The 21,552-nt window shown below is 42.5% G+C and overlaps 1 protein-coding gene across 2 annotated transcripts; it reads left to right on the top strand.

Annotated features, from left to right (window-relative positions):
• The first annotated feature begins 1,644 nt into the window (after positions 1 to 1,644).
• On the top strand, positions 1,645 to 18,203 carry LOC306701289 (echinoderm microtubule-associated protein-like 2). Of its 2 annotated transcripts, XM_079166555.1 has the most exons (20): positions 1,678 to 1,736; positions 3,196 to 3,336; positions 6,585 to 6,613; positions 7,818 to 7,947; positions 8,233 to 8,382; positions 9,178 to 9,244; positions 9,531 to 9,641; positions 9,731 to 9,826; positions 9,997 to 10,131; positions 10,282 to 10,381; positions 10,893 to 11,047; positions 11,212 to 11,337; positions 11,463 to 11,594; positions 11,753 to 11,820; positions 13,089 to 13,177; positions 13,269 to 13,366; positions 13,927 to 14,014; positions 15,213 to 15,308; positions 15,587 to 15,717; positions 16,573 to 18,203. In XM_079166555.1, exons 4-20 carry the CDS (start codon positions 7,835 to 7,837, stop codon positions 16,693 to 16,695), a joined length of 1,878 nt encoding a protein of 625 aa, XP_079022681.1. In that variant the 5' UTR covers positions 1,678 to 1,736; positions 3,196 to 3,336; positions 6,585 to 6,613; positions 7,818 to 7,834; the 3' UTR covers positions 16,696 to 18,203. The 2 variants fall into 2 exon arrangements, with proteins under 2 accessions (XP_079022680.1, XP_079022681.1); XM_079166554.1 differs by lacking the exon at positions 3,196 to 3,336 and having other exon boundaries at positions 1,645 to 1,736.
• Positions 18,204 to 21,552: the final 3,349 nt, after the last annotated feature.

Raw genomic sequence — 21,552 nt, 5'->3', positions numbered from 1 at the left:
ATATTTAAGTATGCAGGTTTAAGATTTACTGAACATGTTTGATACACTATACTCTCTCAGCTCCTCCCTCTGAGTCATCAGCCAAAACACTGTACAATGAATCCTCGTCCATAACATCCTCCGCACTCATATTTTGAGATGCTGTTTTTGTAAAAGTAACTATTTTGCAATACAAGCGAAGAGAACAAGGAAGCTGTAGAAATCAAAGATGAAATAGAAACTTCCTTGCTGTCATGTCAGATGTCGGCACTGCAGGAAGAACAGCAAGAAGCCGCAGCTGCGAACTCAGATTTATTGGTCAATATTGCAGGAACTGAGGTATTGATTGGACATCCACATTAGCGGTGGTAAACTTACCCTTTTAAAGGTACAGCTACTAAGAAAAAATCATTTACAATGGAACTTCTCTCTGGTCAGACAGTAGTTTATTTGATCTGGAACCAGCACATTAAGTTCACATGTTAATGAATTAACATTCAGGTCAAAACAAGTAGATAGTTATTTTTTTTAATATTTGAAAACCTGCTCTGTTACTTTCACTTAAGTAAACGCACATTATTTCCTGTCTCTTGATTTAAATGATAGCTTCATCATGAAGGTACAGTTGGTGCGGTATCTTAAACCTTTCATGGATAAAATGAGCACACACATTATGCCTACAGTAATACTGCAGCTGTTGAAAGCTCATATACGTCTGACATCAATATATTCTTTCAACATTATTATTATTATTATTTATTATAGTATTCTATCATTTGTCTGAATTCTGTCGGTAAACTACACCAAAGACATAACATCTATGTGTGACTGGAGCACAGAGGGAGAAGAAGAATGGATTTATCTTTTATATGTTTTCCCTTTCCTAAAGTCATTTCACTCTCAAACAAAACATTCAAGGTGACTTGTCCACCTTAAAAAAAATAGATTTTTGCACATCCGTATACTTGACATGCGAGAGAAATGGTGCTGCATGGGACGAGACAAGAGGAACAACTTCCTCGTCTCCCCAATCTGACCAGCGTCTGTATCTGATCTAATCTTCCTGTTCGCCTGCAGTGAGTCTGGGATGTCACGATGAATTACGTTGTACAGTTAACTGTCTGTTGGTCTTTGTGACGAACACACGTGAGCCTGATGAACAGCGTCACATTTCCACGTGTCACAGCCAAGTGAACACGCACGCAGGTCACTTGTCATTTGCAAACAAACCCCGGAGAGAGTTTATCTTTTGGTTATACACTCTTTTTCCTTTTGTTCTTGTCTTTCACTGCTTCTTTTCTTCATTTGTCGTCCTCTGTACTACTCTTTCTTCCCGCTCATGAACAGTTGAACCTCCCTTTCCTTTACCTATCTCTGCTGTTTTTTCTCTAATCTCCACCCACACTTCCTTTTCTTTCTCTCTCTCTCTCTCTCTCGCTCTCTCTCTCTCTCGCTCTCTCTCTCTCTCTCTCTCTCTCTCTCTCTCTCTTGCTCGCTCGCTCTGCAGATGGATCAGATTTCCAACAGCTCTTGGTAAAAGGGGGGTGTGGTTACTGGGCAGAGGGGGCGGGTCGTGGGTCTGCACATTCAGGACGTGGGCTCTGATTGGATGCCGGGGCCCCACCAGGCTGAGCTAAAAGTTTGCTCAGTGAAGGAGGAAGTCGGTGTGTTTGCTGTAGCTGTTGTTCAGGACGCTGCTCACCACTGTTGACTGTCACTGTAACGGAAAAGCTTGCAGCCATGAAGAGAGCTTCCAGGTAAATGGTTACTTTATGATTTTATGATGGATAATCAGTGATTGACAGACAGTGGGGAGAGGGTTTACTTTTTGCATATGAGGAAGTCTTATGCTCTTATGAGAAATGAAGTAAATGTGTGTGTTTTGTGGAGGAAAGCGTGTAAAAAAAAAGTCAAAGTTGGAGTACTGTTGTTGCGTGTCACTTCCAGCTAACCCTTCATCTGTTCCTGGACTTGTATTTTAATAGATTACAGGTTGCACAATGAAATTAATGCTGCAAATTGCATTCAGGCTTCACCGTCTCTAGGTTTTAGTTGGGTTTTTTTCAGTCTACAGACAGTTTCCGTAGTCAGTGGCTCTGAGGAAGTTCTGTCTGTTTTATGAAACCCTGTTGTCACGCGAACCGTTTGATGCGGTGTGTTTGCCAGCAGCTGCAGGGCTGTGGGGAGGGGCCGCAGCATAGGAACATGAATGCAACAGAAAACAGGGCCAGTCATGTGGGTGGACCAGGGATCCAACAATGAAGGGTTATGTGAGTTGTATTGAAAAACTGACTTTAGTAGACAAGTAATATTCACCTGTTAAATGTGTTTTTCTGAAGTGGCTCTGTCTCTCTTACTGAAGGAGCCTCTCATTATGTCTCAGATACGTAGAATTGTGGGCCTCTTTAAGTGTCGTCAGTGGCTCTTTTGTCTCCGGGATTCTAATGATGTGAAACAAACATGTTACATTTCTTTCTGGTTGTGAAACACACACACACACACACACTTGGGATGAGTAAATGTGCAGTGACAGTAGACTATAGTCACACTGTGCTCAGCAGTTCTGTCGGTTAAGCGATTGTTCTGTTAGATCTGAGTGATCCTGGCAGCACGCATGACGGAGCTCCTGCTTTGGTATTACTGGTTGAAGTTGGGCGGGGCACAGTTGTTCCTTATTTTAGTAACCTTCTTTTTCCAAAGGCATTCTAATGAATTCATTGTTTTTTAACGTTATAGCACACCCTGCAGCACTGTGACCACAGACAGTGGGGCTGATGCAGCCGCGGGACTGATGTTCCAATTACCAATTCTGCTCAGCTTGCATGAACTCTGATAACATTGATTGGACTTCCTGTTTAACAGGCAACAAACATAATGACGACACCTCTGCAGAGAAGAATATTGCCGCACTAAAAACAGTTTAACAATCACTATGTCTGCATTTGAATTTAGATTTAAAGTTGAGGGTAATGACTTTGTACCCTCAAGGGCATTGTACAAACAGTTGATAAACAGTTCTGGATTTATGCAAAGACAATGAATAAAGAAGAGAGTTCATCATGTTCACCCTCCGTTGGTTTCTGTTTAATGGGATGGAAAACTTTGATCCAGGAGGAAATCTTATAATTTTCGAATTTAAACTATTACATATATGTCTAAACATAACCATTGCAAAGTACCAAGGTTTAACAGCATGAATTACTTTGCCTCTGTCAGATTGAAATCATGCAAATTCTAATGGAGGAAGCGATGAACAGATCTGCATCAAAGATTGAGATTTTTTTCCGCTCTCCGCTATTTTATCTGATGCCACAGTAACTGAAGAGTGGACACGTCTTCATAAAAGGAAGCTCAAAGGTAAATCTCAGTAGAATTTCTTTTTTTCGTTGAGTGAAGTTGATCAGATACGTTTGTGTCCATTAACAAAACCACCACTGCAGCAGTTCAGTCATAATGGACCAGGAAATGGACGCACACTTAACTGTTCCCACCACTCCCACAGTTCAGAGGGCTATAAAAGCTGCTTTACCACCACCTCCATCACTCCCAATCACATGAAGCACTTTACTGATCAGTTGCTACGATGAGGAATCTGTTGTTATGAAATATAAGACAAAAATATTATTGCACCCAGATGGCAACGTCTGGGGCTGAAAAGTGTTTTAAAACCTACATTCTTTCTAATGGCCAGCAGGGGGCGACTCCTCTGGTTGTATAGAAGTCTATGAGAAAATGACTACTTCTCACTTGATTTATTACCTCAGTAAACATTGTAAAAGTTTATGCTCTTTATCTCTAGTTTCAAGTCTTCAATACAACATGGTGTTCATTATCCATTTAGAGTCAAATAAACCTTAAAGCAGGGTATGTTACCTTGTGATTGACAGGTTGATACCATGGAGATGTCCATGTCTTCGTCTTACGACTTAAACCCTTTCATAGTGTGCTTTTAGTTCTTGAAAGTTCATTGCAACCTTTTTGGTTGCCTCAAAATGTCTTATTCGACATTCTGTCATAGCTCCACCCTCTCGTGTCTCTTCTGGCTGCAAAAAAACAAGATGGCAACGCCCAAAAAGCCAGAAGTGAAGGCTTCAAAACAGCAGTCCACAAACTAATGAGTGACGTTACGGTGAATACGTCCACTTCCTATAAGCAGTCTATGCTTACACCTAGTGGAAGTTTGGGACAAAATTGACAGCTGAAGGCTTAATAACTAAAATCGTGCACACAAGAGTTAATCAATATGTCATTGATTGCAAAAAGAAGAAAACAAATGCAAACCAGTTAGCATTAATAAAATGATGTTTTTAGCTTCAGAACAAGCATAAGTTCGATACATTCAAAATGTGTTGATGAACAAACAAGCTAACACAGGATCACGTAAAACCGTCATAACTTACTCACGCTGTGGTCCTTTAATCTCTGCACTGACGGTCCAAAAGCCGTAACCTGAAAAATATCTTTGAGAAAGTTTCTAGTCCTTTAGAGGCCATCACATCTTGCCATCTCACTTTGAAATAACACGCTCTGGAAGGCTGGAAGCCAGACCGGTCAGTGCGTTGTTTAGGACAAATCGGGAACGTTTCAAACATAAAGAAATCTGCATTTAGTGCTCACTACTTTATATCGCTACACCTGAAGCAAACACCAAGCACAGCTGAGCTGCAGCAAGGGTTCATGTTGTCTTCAGAGAAACCGAGCACATTCATTACTGGTTCTGTCTGTAGTTTGAATAGTTTCTCAGGGGAACCCTGGCAGGCTCTTTGCTGCTCATTAGTCCCCCTCTGGTTCTTACACCAAACCAAATGAGTTTTCAGAGTGCAGGCAGGCAGAAAAATGGCAACAATACACTTGGTGCCGCATGTTAATGAAAGGTCTGTTTGTGCATTCTCTCTCCCTGGAAATCTTGTGACCGGGACTACAGCCGCATGGGTTTGCAGAGCAGACCCACAGTTATTTGCTCTGTCCGACTGCCAGTTACCCAGCATGCCCCTGCACTAATTACTGGCTCAGACTCAATTTTGTTCTCTCATTGGCTAGAACGGTGCCACGCCTCATCTTCCTGGCAGACCACACACACACACACACACACTTCAAGAGACAAACAGACCTTTATGTGGTTACTTCGGAGAGACACGCTGGCCGCTGGCCTCCAGCTCCCCGGAGACGCAACAGACACCAGTTATGTCGTCAGATGAGCCGCCTGCTCACTCCGCTGTCTTTTAATCTTCTTCAGATGCTTTGTGTTGCGTTCAAAGACACACAAACAAGCTCTGATCTTTCTGGATGGAAGATTATTCTCTTTACCTGTGTCCATTGACAAACAACTTTATGAAAACATTTGACTTAACATGACAAGCTTAGAGGCTTTTCCCAGTAATTCCCTGTTAAGCAAACGTGAGGAGAAGTAGACCCATGCCCTGATGCTTGATGGTGTCCTGTTGAGTTTTCTTGTTAACAAGCAGCAAAAGTTCTGTTTCCATTTAGTGTGCAATGTGATGACTGCATCTCCTTCCTCATGAAAACCTTTTCAAAGCCGAATCATTTGAATATTTTCTAATCGTCTTCCTCTCGACTGTTGCCGAGCAGCAAGTGACGAGCAATTTCCCTCGTCTTATCAAGCCTTACTTTTACTGCTGTTGCCGTGGCGATAATCACCTGTCAGCCGAAGCGGCGCTTCAGCATCCCGATGACAATACGATTGGTTGACAGCGTCCTGACGGGTCAGGCTGAGCGGTCCAACTAAAAAATGCTCAGCGGGGCAGTTCTGATTGGTCGACAGACGGCTGACTCAGGAACAGCTGTTGCTCCACTGCTGCCAACCGATGAGGCAGCTACAGGTTACGATTGACGGCTCTCATTCTGGATTTTTGGACTCTGCGATCAGTCTATTTCAATTCAAAGTAGTTATCCAGTGTTGTCATCGTCATACAAGTACATTGCGCTTCTCCATCTCTCATCTCTCTGATGTCGCACTGTTTGGTTGAGCACCGCATTCACTGTATCATCACAGGACTTGCCGGTTTACTTTGTGTCTGCTGACTCGATCAAAGGCACGCTTTACCAACCTGCGTGCACAGTCGCATTAAAGAGCACTTTGATAATTTTCTCTATTCATCTGAGAAACAGAGCAGCAGAAATGTTCTGGAGCCTGAACAGATGACCTCTCATACTTGTCGTTGCCATCGGGGAGGAAAAGAATTTGAAAGTTTTCTTCTTTCTGTAGTCGAAAAATCAACTGATTGAGAACATGTTACCATTCAGTTCCACAACTTTGATGCATGCTAACATGCCAGTTAATTTGTAATATACATGCTGACTCGGTGCTCTGCGGCTCTCTCCCACAGACGCCACTATTGTCCAGTTAATGTGAAACTGAGCTGTTGCAGCCTGTCGGGCGAGGAATAAATAATTCAGCATCTTATAGGAACGCCTGATGTTATGGAATAAAGTCTCAGGAGCTTTGGAAAATACTTTTTTATATATTTAGTGTTTTATAGTTTGATGTACTTCCATTATGGACGACAGCCAGACCCTGAATTTTCTTATGGTGCTTAACTTTACGGGAAACATTTCATTCATTTTTTCATTTTTTTCTGTTTCAGCAAATCCAAAGAATGCACCTTCAATGCAGGTAAGAGAAGCTGCTGATGCTTTGTATTTGTGTGTGTGTGTGTGTAAGTCTGAGTGTCTACTTTAAGTCTTACCCTCCCCCTCCTATTACTGTCACACTTAAATTAGCCATAAAGAAGATGAGCACCCTCTGATGTGTGAAACTCAATTGGCCTTCAGTGCTCTTGAAGGATTTAATATTCCCCATTAGAAATATTGAACATCCATTAGAATTACTGAAGTGCCGAAATGGGAAGCTTCTAGTAAAAGAGCTTTCAGAAAGAGGAACTGAAGGACGACAAAATTGGAGGCAATGTTTATATTTTCCAAAGCATCAATGAAGCGGAAACCTCCGGGTCTGAAAAATGAAGCCAAAAACTGCAGTTCCTCAAATGGCCACTTGAGACGGGCTCCAAAAGGGAGTCAGTCCCCATAGACCCGTATGTTAAAATGTAAAAGCTTTACAGAAGAAATAAACCTGTTTACAGCCTCATACAAAATGGCTAATTTCTAAAGTTTTAAACTACATTAAGGCTTGAAGTTGGGCATAATTGAGGGTGAGGCCAGGTCGCTAGCTGCTGGCTCTAATGCGTCACGCAGCCCCGCCTCAGCACCACCGACGATCCTCCTCTTTGCCTTTTAATTGGGTTATCCGGGAGAGAATAGCGACGGCCGAAGACGCCCACTTTGAAACTATGTCCATTTCTTAAATGGTCTGTGATCCATACTGATTAAAGGTCACTGAAGGATTGGCTCTGTAGACACATATTCCTTCTGTGTATGGATTGTCTGACCATTCATACATTCCTTTGCACTCTTTTTATGCTCTGTTTCACTGGGGAATGCTAACAAGCAATTGTCCCGAAAACAAGAGCAAATGAAAGGAAACTGAACCAATGACGTTCACGATGACATTTATTTTTAACTGTAAAGTTAAAGCAAAGCACTGGCAGGATTTGGGGTTATCCTCTCTAATCTGACGGTGTCCTCTGACCCTAGTCCGTAAAGTTGGATTGAATTTAACACGAAGCAACACAATTAGATAAAAGACGGAGGCGCGTGTCTGTTTAAATGGTGACTTCGTAAACTCTAACAACTTTCACTTAAGGCAGCGCTGTTTCTGAAAAGAGACTCCTCGTTCTGTCTCTTCTACTCGTCTCTGCTGTGTCACTTCTTTGTTCCTTTACTCCCCACCTAACCCCCCCCCCCCTCTCATTCCCCTTTAGAGGACGGCTACGTGCGGATGTTCCTCCGGGGACGTCCCGTCACCATGCACATCCCCGATCAGCAGAGGGAGAGCTTTAGCCTCGACCACAAGGTGGCGCTACCTGACCGCAAGCTCAAGCTGCAGTGGGTGTATCCTTCAGACGGAGAGAGAGGGAAACTTTGGAAACCTCTGGAACAGATGGACAAATGGAGAGAAACTGAAATAAACAGCCAGACTCTATTTATTATTTGGCATTAAAATGAAATATATAAAAAGAATCCCCTGAAGAAAGTTGTGGTTTAGGTCATATTGTAAGCTTCAGTCCCCGCTAGTCATTGGTAAAAGAGCATCAACTGAACTTCTAAATCAAAACATTAAATGTTCTCCTGTCCAGCTCCAACCCCGTCTTGTTCCCTAACTCGAGCGTGGAACAGGTACGGCTACCGCGGACGTGACTGCCGCTCCAACCTCTACCTGCTGCCCACAGGAGAGATCGTCTACTTCAACGCCTCTGTGGTGGTGCTGTACAACACCGAGGAGCAGCAGCAGAGACACTACCTGGGCCACAACGACGATGTCAAATGGTGAGAGATCAGCAGGCAGATCAGTGATAAATGAAGCCAATGTGGAAGTGCCTTAAACTAACATTCTCTCTACTGACAAGCAGTTATAAAAATAAGTCAGATTGTATAGAAGTCTATGAGAAAATGACTACTTCTCACTTGATTTGTTCCCTCCTCATCTCTACATGTGTTCCCCTCTCCCACGGCGACGTATTGAGTTTTCCTCTTCCTCCTGCTTCAAGTTTGTCGTTTTTAATGCGTCTGGAGGCGTCATGTTTTCAGGTTGTCCGTTAGGTCCATTCTCGTGAACACGATATCTCAGGAACACGTGGAGGGAATTTCAAAAAATTTGGCACAAACGTCCACCTGTACTCAATGATGAACTGATAAGAATTTGGTGGTCAAGGCCACTGTGACCTCATGGCCGTCCCATTGTCGTGATGTCTCAGGAACGCCTTGAGCAAATTTCTTCAAATTTGGCACGTTCACCGTCCACCGTCACTCAAGGATGAGTTGATCAGAAAAATGGTGGTCGAATGTAACTGTGAATACCATTTTGGTTATAACGCAATATTTCCTGATTCACAGAAGTGAGACGGCAAAAAGAAAACGCCGCCTGTCATGGAAACGTTAGCAAGCAAAAAAGATCTCATCGGCATTCAGTGTTCACATTTTCAAAGTGATGCGTTTACTTTCATTGTGTTTCAATCTGAATCTGCAGTGAAAGGCTTTCCTGGGATTTTACTTTTTCCATAAAATCCAGAGTCAGTGTTCAAGAATTTAAATGAAGTAATATTTTATATTTTCTCATCCTAGCCTGAGTGTGCATCCTGACATGGTTACCATAGCAACAGGGCAAGTGGCTGGAAACTCTAATGGAAAGGTAACCATCACTTACATCCTCCTACTGAGTTTCGCTGTTTTAAAGTAAACTTTTGACACAGTTTATTTTAAAGCAAGTTCTGAAAAAGCAAATGGAAAAGACGGCTAATTACAGAGAAGAAAACATACCACGATGTTTAAATTAGTTATAAATAGTAAGAAAACTATCTTTAGATTTAGTAGCAGATGTGTTTTTTCTCGCAGTGTTGCACATAATTGCTGTATTACATTAGTCCGTCTGACACAGTTTCTCCATCTGATTTCCTCCCTGTCACCCGTCTGTTCAGCTGCTGGCGCCTCATGTTCGTGTGTGGGACTCTGTGAGCCTCAACACGCTCCATGTGATCGGGATGGGAGTGTTCGACAGAGCGGTCACCTGTGTGGCTTTCTCCAAGTCGGTAAGCAGCCTCTGGGGGAGTATTTTAACAAGTAACTGTAACTTTTTGCTTTGTGACGATCTAACTCTTTGGTTTTTTTTCTCTCTCAGAACGGCGGCACCTTCCTCTGCGCTGTGGACGATGCCAACGATCACATCCTGACGGTCTGGAACTGGCAGAAGGAGAAGCAGCTGGCTGATGTTAAGGTACCCTGACCCTTGACCTTTGTCCACCTGATCCCATTTACACAGCTGTATCATTCTCTTATCTCCTGGTTGTAACAGTCTGGATCACAAGCATGGGAAAAAGGCAATATTCCTCTCAATGAGTCGGATAGAGAAACACGTTTGCATCGTCACACTTCATGTCTCCGCAGTGCTCCAATGACTCCGTGCTGGGCGCTGTGTTTCATCCCATGGATGCCAACCTGGTTGTCACCTGTGGAAAATCTCACATCAACTTCTGGACCGTTGAGGGCAACACTCTGACCAAGAAACAGGGCCTGTTCGAGGTACCGCCATCATAACTCCAGAGATGTATCGCACAACAATCCTGCCTCAAAATACACTTAGGTGTTATTTTATTAGGTACAGCTAGCTAAAACACATGCAGCAATATGTGCTGTTAATCCTACATTCTCTCTGTCTGCCTCTCTCTCTAGAAACATGAGAAGCCAAAGTACGTGCTGTGTGTGGCGTTCGCTGAGAACGGAGACGCCATCACAGGAGACTCCAGTGGAAACATCTACGTCTGGGCCAAAGGTACTATGCGTTCTAATACCCAAACTACCGTACTATTTAGTACGCCCGAAAAAAAGATTTAGTATGTCCCAAAACATAGTATGTAAAATGCGGTATGCCAGGATGTACCAGGATGTTCTACTACATCCGGGTGCATTTTGCTGCATGCAACAGTACGTACTTTGTAAAGGCAGCAGAGTATGAACTAAAAGTTAGAAAAGAAAAAGTGATTTGGAACGCAAATGTAGAATCTAAATGGATCGCAGTGATTCCGACCTTTTTGATAAAGATATTTAGACATCAAGTCTCCAAAGAACCAAAACACTGAAGTACGAAAATGTTCCAGCGTCAGTGCTGTTCATGTAAGAACATGATTGGATGTCTAAAAAGCAATCTGTAAAGATGCAGCAAGTTATATTAATCACGACTAAAACAGAGCCATGAAAAATGTCACCTTTCATTTCATCACAACTTTGAAACTCAGGATCTGTGTCCATCTGTGTTTCTATTTCCTGTGCGTTCTGATTTGCAGGCGGTAGCCGCATCAGCCAGGTGGTGTCGGGGGCCCACGAAGGTGGGATTTTCTCTGTTTGCGTCCTGAAGGACGGCACCATGGTCTCTGGAGGAGGGAAGGACCGCAAGGTGGTGCTGTGGGACCACGACTACAGAAAAAAGTCAGAGATGGAGGTGAGGGAGACAAAGTGTCCTGTGCACGACAAAAGGGACGAAGACGGAGAAAATCCATTTCCCTTTGACACTTCTTGGGCGTTTGAAGGGAAGCATCCATCTTGAGCTACACAGTGTGTGTGAGAAACTTTCTTTCAGCCCATGCTGTGTGTGTGTGTGTCCAGGTGGGCGAGCCGCTCGGTCCTGTACGGGCGCTGGCCGAAGGTAAACCAGGAGAGCTCTTCGTAGGAACCACCAAGAATGCCATCATCAGAGCCGCCTTCCCCGATACATTAACTCCGATTGTACAGGTACACATACACACAATGTGCATGTTTCTGGTTTAAGAAGATCACTTTGTTTACAGTGGAATGTGCCAACAGTAGTTTTAACTCACCCATGCGGTGTGTAAAATGAGACCTGTAATGTGCTACAGGGTCACACTGATGAGCTGTGGGGTCTGGACATCCATCCTACCATGGAGCAGTTTGTCACCTGCGCCCAGGACAAACAGGTTCACCTCTGGGACACCAACACCCATCAGCCCCTCTGGAGCAAGACCATCGAGGTGACTGGTAGTATAGGGTGTAGATTGCGTTGTGCCTTTAACATCAGGATGTAAACGCTCTGACCTGACAGCACTAGAGTAGAACAAAGAATGCAAAAACAATTAGACAATTCTATCTTGAATAATTAGAAACTAATTAATTCTCTTTTCCACTCCAGGATCCAGGGAGGTGTGCAGGTTTCCATCCCAGCGGTGCTGTTCTGGCTGTGGGGACCATGACTGGAAGGTTGGGGCTCAGTTACATATCCGAAACGAAACGCTAAAGCCTCTTTCCCACTAGACAAAAACCCACTTACACCCACCAACATCTGGCCTGACTCGCAGGAGACCCCGGTATTTATCAGCTCCAGCTCCGCTCGGCAGTGATGGAAACATGACACGCGACAGCACGCGCTAATCTTTTGTCCCTTTTCTTGTGCGATGCTATGTGACACACGTTGAAGTGACTAAATCAACAGAGATTTGCACAATTATTATAATTTATTAACCCACAAAACATACTACAAACATAAACATAAAACAAACAAACAATTAATACGCTCTCCTCAAAAGCCACCAGACTCCAGTCAGACAACAGTAGTTTTACCCTGCTGACGATGCAAACGCCCTTCATTCAAACTCGACGGAACCAAATGTAAACTAATCAAAACTGATTTTATTAGACTTTCGACTGTTCTTACAATCACCAACTCTGGTTTGAGAGTTTCAAAGAAAGACTGAATAAGTAAACAGATATAAAAAGAAGTAACCACTGTAACAGATTCACTGTTTACTCACCCTGTTTTCCGGCGCGTTCATCACGTCGAACATGACGCACCAGAAAAAAACAGAAAGGCATACTCGACTACAGGCAATGCGAAAGGAATCTATCACATATTAGTGGTGTTTCTTGTGTTTAAAAAACCTGCATATACACACTAATTTGAGTGGAAGAAGGGGATTAACACAACCTTCACAGCAGGCAGAACAACTATTATACAAGAGGACAACTAATTCATTTCCTACAGGCTATGGCTTTACATGGTTGCTGCTTATGCAGGTATTACTGTCTCTACTGTCTCAACAGTCTTTGACTTGATGGTTTGTACCTCTTCTTTTTTTTTTTTTTTTTTTTAGGTACATTTTTAAATGACAAAGGAGTGATGTGGTAATCTGTTTCCTTTTTGAGGAAGTATACAAATGGAATTGTAGTGCTGAAATATTTAGTTGATTTGTCGATCAACCAAAAAATGAGTAATCGTTTGAATCATTTACTAATCAAAATGACAAACATTCACTGTTTCCATCTTCTCATTACCTTCTGATGTAAATATGTGTTGGTTGGACTAAACAAGCAATTATAAGACATCATCTTGGATTCTGTGAACTTGTGATGGGCATTTTCTCTAACTTTAGTGACGTGTGTGTGTGTGTGTGTGTGTGTGTGTGTGTGTGTGTGTGTGTGTGTGTGTGTGTGTGTGTGTGTGTGTGTGTGTGTGTGTGTGTGTGTTGCAGATGGTTGGTGCTGGACACTGACACCCGGGATCTCGTTTCTATGCACACAGACGGCAATGAGATCATTTCCAACATCAAGTACTCTCCAGGTAAAACCTCATTAGACACGGCTGGTGTAACACATGGTGTTTCAGCGCGGTACTGACTCCTTAACTAACTCTGGGCTCCTTGTGCCTCCAGACGGTAACTTCCTGGCTGTCGCATCTCACGACAACTTTGTTTACATCTACGCTGTGACGGAGAACGGCCGAAAGTACAGCCGCGTGGGGAAATGCACTGTGAGTATACATTCCTAAAAAGAAAAAAGCAACCCTCTCACTTCATATCTCAGTAGTCTGAAAGCTTTAAATATATATTTTTTGTTTACTTGAAGCAGTAGCAGCAGTTTTTGGCGACTCTATTATTTAGATAGAAGCTTAAATAGAAGCTCTCCTTCCATTCAGTTTTAGAGGAATACTTCACCCCTCAAAATGACCATTTGTATCAATTACTCTTCCCGTGTTACTTTGAATTCTTTGAAACTTTGTTTTTCTCACATAAAGAATCAAAAAACGACAAACGATACATGAGACTTTGATTATCCTGCACGAGATGTGTGATAATTTGTAATCGGATGTTTTGATGTAGTTTTGCTGATGTTTTTGATTCTTCGAGCGGGAAAAACAAAGTTTTCTCCAAGAATTGAAATATAACACGTGGTGAGTAATTGATACACAAATGGATCAATTAGGAGGGTGAGGGATTACTTTATTCTCCAAAATGGAGTGTTTATTATGAAAGTGTCACGCTCGGTGTGATCGAGTTCAAGCCACATAAACTTCTCTCCCTTTTTCCTCAGGGCCACTCGAGCTTCGTCACACATCTGGACTGGTCGGCAGACAGCCAGCACCTCGTCACCAACTCAGGAGACTACGAGATCCTCTTCTGTAGGTCCTCCCTTGCTTACACTCAGCTTTCTCTTTCGCAGTGTTGCCGATATAAGAATTTCAGATAAAATATGTAAACTTGTGTTGCAAAGATAGACAAAATGTTGAGGTGACATTTTGAAAACACAAATGTTCTATCTAGCAACCCCAGAAGGCATCATATATGGATTTACAGCATGGTTTGGCAGCCTTACAGAGCAACTGAAAAAGCAGGCTTGCAAGTATTCCCAAAACAGCTGCGAAGGTAAAAGGGAAGAGATACTATGAGCCCAAACAGAGCCTGTAGGAGTAGGCAGCCATGAAACAAGTAAGAAAAATCATTGCAGACCCTCAACACCCTCTCTTCTTTATGAATATGAACCTCTGACATCCGGAAGAAAACGTTGTGTGCCAAAGTTCAAGAACAACCGCTTGAAGCTATCATTTAGCTCCACTTTATGATAATCACATGCAGTTTTGGGCAAAAAACGTGCATTGTATGCCTGCATGTTAGTCCAACAGACTAGTTCGTTTCACAGAATGACACTATCTTTTATATATCACCGTATAAAATGAGTTGGTTTGACCTGTTATAATCACAGCATCATGAAACTGCAACCACAAACTAGAGACCTGGAACATTCAGATGGGGTATGGCTTCCCTCTGGTTTGTTGACAATAAGTGGGTTTCTGAGCAGTTTCCAGAATAGAAGCGTTCACCATCCGATTGCTGGAAAATCCAAATTTTGCAGAAATCTTCAAATGTTAAAAGTTTAAAATAACAAATCACAGCTTGGGTTTTTCTGTGGTGACCCTCAAGGTCTTGGTGTTCTGGTGTGGTATGTTGGATGGATTTGTGATCATTCTTATTAATTCTCAAGTGGTAATCTTATTCTTCTTTTTATCTTTTTTTTTTTTTTTTTATCAATTCAAAAATTGCTGCAACAACTGGGAATGGCCACCATTATATTTGTGATTCATGACTAGAACAACTTGACACACATAGTGATCTCATTAATCTCATTAATCTTCAGCTTCCCATCTTTTAGATGATTTATACTCCTGACATGTGGCATAAACGGTTGGCCTGCTACCTCCCATTAAAGATCTCCCGTGCCCCCGTTAAAAAAAAAGACAAACGCGTCTCTGAGGGTCTCTTGGAGGTAAAGCCACAGACTGTAGCTGTCAGTCAGTAATGCCCTTTTTTCTCTTCTTCTAGGGGAGGCATCCAGTGGTAAACATGTGACCAGCATGGACACAGTGCGCAACCAGGAGTGGGCCACTTCCACCTGCACTCTGAGCTTCAACACCTTTGGTAAATCCTCATTCTTTAATCCGCCTGTGTGTCATGTAAAGCCTGTGAACCAATCAATTCACCTCTCTTATATACTGTGCATTTTAGGGTTAGTTGGCTGAGGCTCAGAGCAACTGGCAGTTAGAGCAAAAAAACAAAGCTGCACCAAGCAGATGTGCACATTGGAAGCTATAAAAGAAGACAAAAAAGTCTTTGTACTGTTTAACAGAAACAGTTCTGTTGTCGGGGACATGTCCCTGCCTTGAATCTTGTCTCTTATCACCCTTTCACTAACACAGGAGTCTGGCCGGAGGGAGCAGACGGCACCGACATCAACGCCGTGTGCAGGTCACATGACGGATCCCTGCTGGCCTCCGCCGATGACTTTGGCAAAGTGCACTTGTTCACCTTCCCCTGCTCTCAATCAAGGGTCAGTCATGTTCACTCACAGTGTTTGCAGTCCACACGCTGCTTTTCTTCTTTCGTACATTTACGAGCCCGAAAGCTTTCCGACAGTTCATCCCTCGGCTGCTTTTGAAGTTTGCTCTGCTCTGCTTTTTTTCTTTTTTTCTTTTACACTTCCGGAGCCGAGCAGCCGCACCGTTCCTCTCCGCCCGCATAGTGATTAAGTGTGAATGAACACAGTGACGGCTCAGCAGAAATGACTAAAAACTCAGCCACAAGGCTTTAGTGTGCGATCACCACCAGACCTATAATACGCACCGTTTTCTACCAGGTGTTTATTTTGTGCTCCCAAACACCTTCTTCTTCTTCTCCTTTTTTCTTTTTTTCTTGTACAAGTTCAGCTGTAAACTTTAATGGTCCGTTTCAGACAAGCTGGCTGCCGTTAGCGCAGAAGCTCAGACGCTGTAAATATTTACGACGGTATTGTTGGAAAACTCTCCTGGCAGTGAACTTGTTTTACACACGTTTTGTGACTAAAACTAAAGCTCCGTGAAAACTGATTTCCAGTGATTTGATTGATTTTTACAGTTTTTCATATTTTTTTTATTCTGTCAGACGAATCTTACATTATCACTGTTGCACAGCCAAGATTCAAACAAAACTGTTAATTAAATTATTCTGAAGAAGAAATGTGGCTACATGCTAACCCCTCATTTTGAAACATTTGGTAGTAGACATAGTTACAAGTTGTTTTTAGTTATTTGAAACTATTTGATGACCGACATGATATTAACAGTGAAGTTAAGAGTTTACGTACAGCTGCTCAATGTCACCAATGTAGCATCTGACTAATTCCTCCCTTCACCTCTGACACGTCCAGGCTCCGAGCCACGAGTACGGCGGCCACAGCAGTCACGTGACCAACGTTGCCTTCCTGCACGACGACAGTCACCTGATCTCCACTGGCGGGAAAGACACCAGCATCCTGCAGTGGGGGTTCTAGGTGTTTGCTATCAGCAAAAAACATCTCCAATCCCACCTCCCCAACAGGTGGGGGGACCAGCGTCCTGCCACCCTCTTCACTGTTCTATCCTCCTGCACCACCAGGGGGCAGTATGTCCACTGTGCCTGCTGGAAATAATAATAATAATGATAATAAAAAATGAAATAAACACACACACAACTTGACCCACAGATGTCACACCGGATGAGATGTATCATTGTAAAAGATGGAATGTTATGTGTCTTGCTGTTTTGTAATAGAATGTAGAGAAAATGACTTGTTGCCATGCAGAAAGTGAATCCTATCTGTCCCCCCCCCCCCCCCCAAAAAAAAATCAACTACTGCAACACCAACCCAGCTGTAAGGTGCTGGTGGTGACCACACAGTGAACTTGTGATCTAGCGTTAGTACTAACTGTGCCTAAACTGTATTTATCTTAACCCCCTGTAACGGGAAATCCACCCATTTTAAAGGAACAAGTGTGTGATTACATGTACACTTTACAGTTTAGTTGAATGCATGCTCCATTGTCAGGGTTGTATTTATATTGGGGGTTTAATATTAGGGTATTACTCCTAGTCTTCTGAGCAGTCACAAAATATGAAAATGAGTTTGCAGACTCCTTAAACTTGCTTCAGGTGGATGCAGGACAGACTTCAAATAAGTCGATTTGATGTTCACTTTCAAAATATTTCTGGATAGATTTTCAAACAATGCATGGAAACCAAAGGAAATACACTTCTACATCTATAAAATAGCTTCGCCCCTTTGATGAATTCACGTCATTTCGGCACCGTTTCTGGGTGAGCGCTGTAGATCCTTGTGAGCGTGTGCCACTCTCTCCTGAAACCAATTAAATCTCTCCGAGAGATAAAACCCTCAAATGCAACGAAAGTTAAACCGAATGTAGCCTCAATGGGTGTGATATTCTAAAGTCATTAGCTTCTGGCTTTAAGAAAGAGCGACGCATGCTTGGAAGAAGCATGTCCTGCGGTTATTAAGGAAGATTGTATTAGGATTCCTAAAATGGGTGGCATTCCCCTTTAAAACTCTTACTATAACCCCATTGCCTTGTCATCTTATACATCCCCCCCCCCCCCCCGCCTGATTTCTAAACCCTTAAGGTGAAGATTGTAAGTATTACAGATTGTAAAAGGTACAAAGTGCCCCCCCTCCCCCACCCCAGGGCTGCTGTGTTTCTGATTGTACTACTATCATCAGTGCCACTAGATGGCGCTGCAATGCAAGATAATAAGCATGACCGAGGCTGTCCTCCTCCTGTAGATGCTGTTAATGTCGCAAAAGGTCTATAGAGTAAATTTATATATATATATATTATGCAGTGTATCCGAGTGGCTGTGTTATTTTAATATTTAACTAACAATGATGGATGTTATTATTCTTGTGGCACTTTAAGCGATCGAGAGAAGGGTACCGTAGGCTGCTGTGCTGTGAGCTTGAGCTGTGCTTTCCCGCCTTCTGTTTTGTTAATAAAGTTTTTAACCAAGCCCTACTGAGTGGAGGCCCTCTGTCTTCCTTTAAGTAAGACATATGGGGTAATAACCCCGATGTACCCTTTGTCTTATTGTATCCAACAAATCCGCTCAATTCATAAATCGGGTGAAAAAACTAGTTCTTCCTAAATATGGACGGTTATTGATGAGCTGAGGGGGAGGATGTTGTGGTGACAGTCTTTTTAAATAGTTTAAATACCCAGGTCACTCGGGGTGAACAACAACTCAGTTTGGCTCAGTGACCTTTAATAAGTGGCTTTATCATATCACGTAAACAGGCTGTGTGTTGAGCTCAGCACTCCTGCAATCTTTTTTGGTAACTTCAGCACACCAGCTCCTTCAACAAATAAAATGTTTCTTTATCTTGACACTGCAAATAAGGATTCTGTAATGTGACTACAGAGAAGTCACGTGAATGCAAACCATGGGGGATAATTACACGCTGTACTCTGACCTATAGAAGATGTACGGATGTCAACGTCATTTTCTCACGCTAACCAGAATGCATTGCTCCAAATTGCATGTTGCTTTTAGAGCTGCGATGCAAACTACTCTCTTTCTCTCTGTATTGCTCTGTGGGCCTACACACAACTGGAGCTGAACTCAGCAGATCCAGCCACGTGTTCTGGGATGCTTAAGAGGCATTCTGGGAAATGTAGGTATCACTGAAGTAGGTGAGGGGTTATGGAAGGTGTAACAACAAAACAAAAGTCAGTTACAGCGTGTAATCCTAATCTTAAGAGTGAAGAGGACTGAGGAGGCCTTGTGTCTGTCAACACCTCCTTGGAAGAGAATGAATGTTGGAGCTCTTCACAATAAACCAAAACATGAACATTAAGTGTGGTCAGAAGATTTACAGTATAGGAAGATAAAGAATAGGAAATAACTTGTAACCTAACAGTGTTTACATATGAACTATACAAAATGACAGATAAAAAGTACCCATTGAGGCGACTGGCTCCGTGTTGGTGTGTACGGACTGATCGCAGTAGCACACAAAGCCAGTGGAAAGACACTCTCTGCTCTTGGCAGAGTTTAAGTAAAGACTTGTCTGTTTGTGCAGAACATCTGTCTTGAAAAATAAAAAATGTATTGTAATAAAATAAAAACAACTCCAATAAACCTTCAATAGACATTTAATGCCAGCACATTATTTAATATTTAATATTATGGATGTTTTCATTCGTATGTTTTGCGTAGTGTCTTGTATAATGACCTACTCCGTGTCTACTACTAGATAGGAGACTTCCATGGGTACAGCTTTTCCATTTCCTTCCGTGTTTTCAGCCAGAATAACTGAACTTCCTACTGTATGACAAAACAAATAAACATGAATTTGTCACTGTAGCTTTCAAGAGGTTTACAGGACGTACTGACAACAGAAATATTACAAGGACAAAAGGACTTCCCGTACAGCGCAAAGGAAGAGCCCGAGACATAGGATACCCTAAACCTTAACACAATAAACATCGACCTTTAGGAAGAAGGTGACACAGAGGACAAGAGGCAGCACTAGGGCAGCACACTAATCCTTTTTAAGGATGAAAGATAACCATGTTACTGGTGTTTTGGCATTTAAAAGGTAATTGAAGTTTATCTCTCCTAGAGGGCAGGATCATGCTCAGCGCATGCGTAACTGGGAAATATGGGGTCAGCAGCCGACTGTGGATACCACTCCACTTTCCACTCTTCTAAACCCAACAGTTATCTGAAAAGCATTAACTGCATGTTCACTCATTAGGTTCCAACTAATCAAGCTGATGCACTATTACCAGAGTCCTTCTTCACAAACCTCCACAGGTAAAACTCAGCCAGCTGCTGAATCAAACCAGGCGGCAAACTCCGGTTCTGCTGAGTGAAGCCAATGCAGAAGTGCCTTAAAACTTGTATTCTCTCTCCTGACCAGCAGGGGGCGACTCCTCTGGTTGCAAAAAAAACTGATTGTATAGAAGTCTATGAGAAAATGATTCTACTTCTCTCTTGATTTATTACCTCAGTAAACATCGTGAACATGAGTTTATGGTCTCAATCTCTAGTTTCAAGTCTTCTTCAACACAGCATGATGTTCATTTAGTAAATGATGGTCCATTTAGAGTCAAATAGACCATAAAGCAGAGTATGCTTTAGGGTGGGCTTACTGTGATTGACAGGTATACAGCGTCTCTACGTCACCTCTCTGCCGTCCAAATATGGTCACTTCCGTTCACTGGTTGCAAAAAGCCAAGATGGCGAAGGTCAAATCGCCGAACTCGAGGCTTCAAAACGGCAGGCCAGACACCAATGGGTGACGTCACGGTGTACTTACTTATACTTATATAGTCAATTAATCAAGCCCATGACTTTATCATGAGCTCATTGACCTATGAATATATTTGTATTGTGCATGCAGCCAACAGGTTTTGTATTGTCTTTTGTGCATTTGTTGTTGAGTTTTATGTATCTTAAAGGCCGATCAATGGACGGGCATTACAATTTTTGCTTAGACTATAATTGACGTGGTGTTGGGCATTGGTTTACGTTATATATTTGTTCCTATATCAAGGTGTGGAAAGATCACAGATGATCGAGAGAAATGTCAGGCACCTGAACTGAATTTGAAGTGAAATAGCAAAGGGTCAGAATATATATGTCAATGTGATACATGTGGACATTAATGTTGTGCTAAGAGGAGTTGTGGCTGGGATCACTAGTAGCTCAGTCTTTCAGAAGCAAAAGGCTACCACCAATCTTTGGGGTACACCAGTGGAATGGAGAGGATGCTTCAACACTCCTTGGATTGGACTCAAACCAAAGTAGCGCTGCATCCGAGATACCCAGTTCAGAGAAGGTGGGCAGTAGAATTCTGTGGCTCAGTGGTAAAGGCTTATGACAACAGAGGAGGTTTGCACTTTATTTACAGAATTATTCTACTGTAAATGAATTGCCTTCTTGTCATTGAGTGCCACTCTCCTCTGCTTTCATTAAGGAACATGATATTCTTTCTGAGCGTTTATCTTCAGTGGCAAAAGCTCCCAACAGGTCCAGCAAGATGAGAACTGATGACTAGACAATCCATTTTAAACTTCCACTACATTTTGCGACAAATATTGGCGGAAAGCTCAGGGTGGCAGTTTCAGATAGGACTAGGGTTTTAACTTATAACTTGGAAGTAAAGCAGGGATGAAGTCAGCTTTATTTATTGAAAACTGGCAATTCCACAAACCAACAAAGAAGGAGGTACATGCCAGTGAGGACTGACGAACTTTAAAAGGTTATTTGTTGCCTTTTTGCATCGTTTCTCACAATTTAATTGAATAACAGGAATATCCTAGAAGCACATAGTGCAGAGACAAAGAAAGGTTTA

This window comes from Pholis gunnellus (assembly GCF_910591455.1).
Source record: "Pholis gunnellus genome assembly, chromosome: 9".
NCBI classification, from domain to species: domain Eukaryota; kingdom Metazoa; phylum Chordata; class Actinopteri; order Perciformes; family Pholidae; genus Pholis; species Pholis gunnellus.
This window is presented reverse-complemented; position numbering and strand designations above follow the sequence as displayed.

What these genes read in the sequence shown, in the direction of transcription:
- LOC306701289 (XM_079166554.1), top strand. An exon ending in CATCTACGTCTGGGCCAAAG is followed by an intron (nt 10,382 to 10,892) that starts GTACTATGCGTT and finishes TCTGATTTGCAG; the next exon opens with GCGGTAGCCGCATCAGCCAG. An exon ending in CAACATCAAGTACTCTCCAG is followed by an intron (nt 13,178 to 13,268) that starts GTAAAACCTCAT and finishes TTGTGCCTCCAG; the next exon opens with ACGGTAACTTCCTGGCTGTC.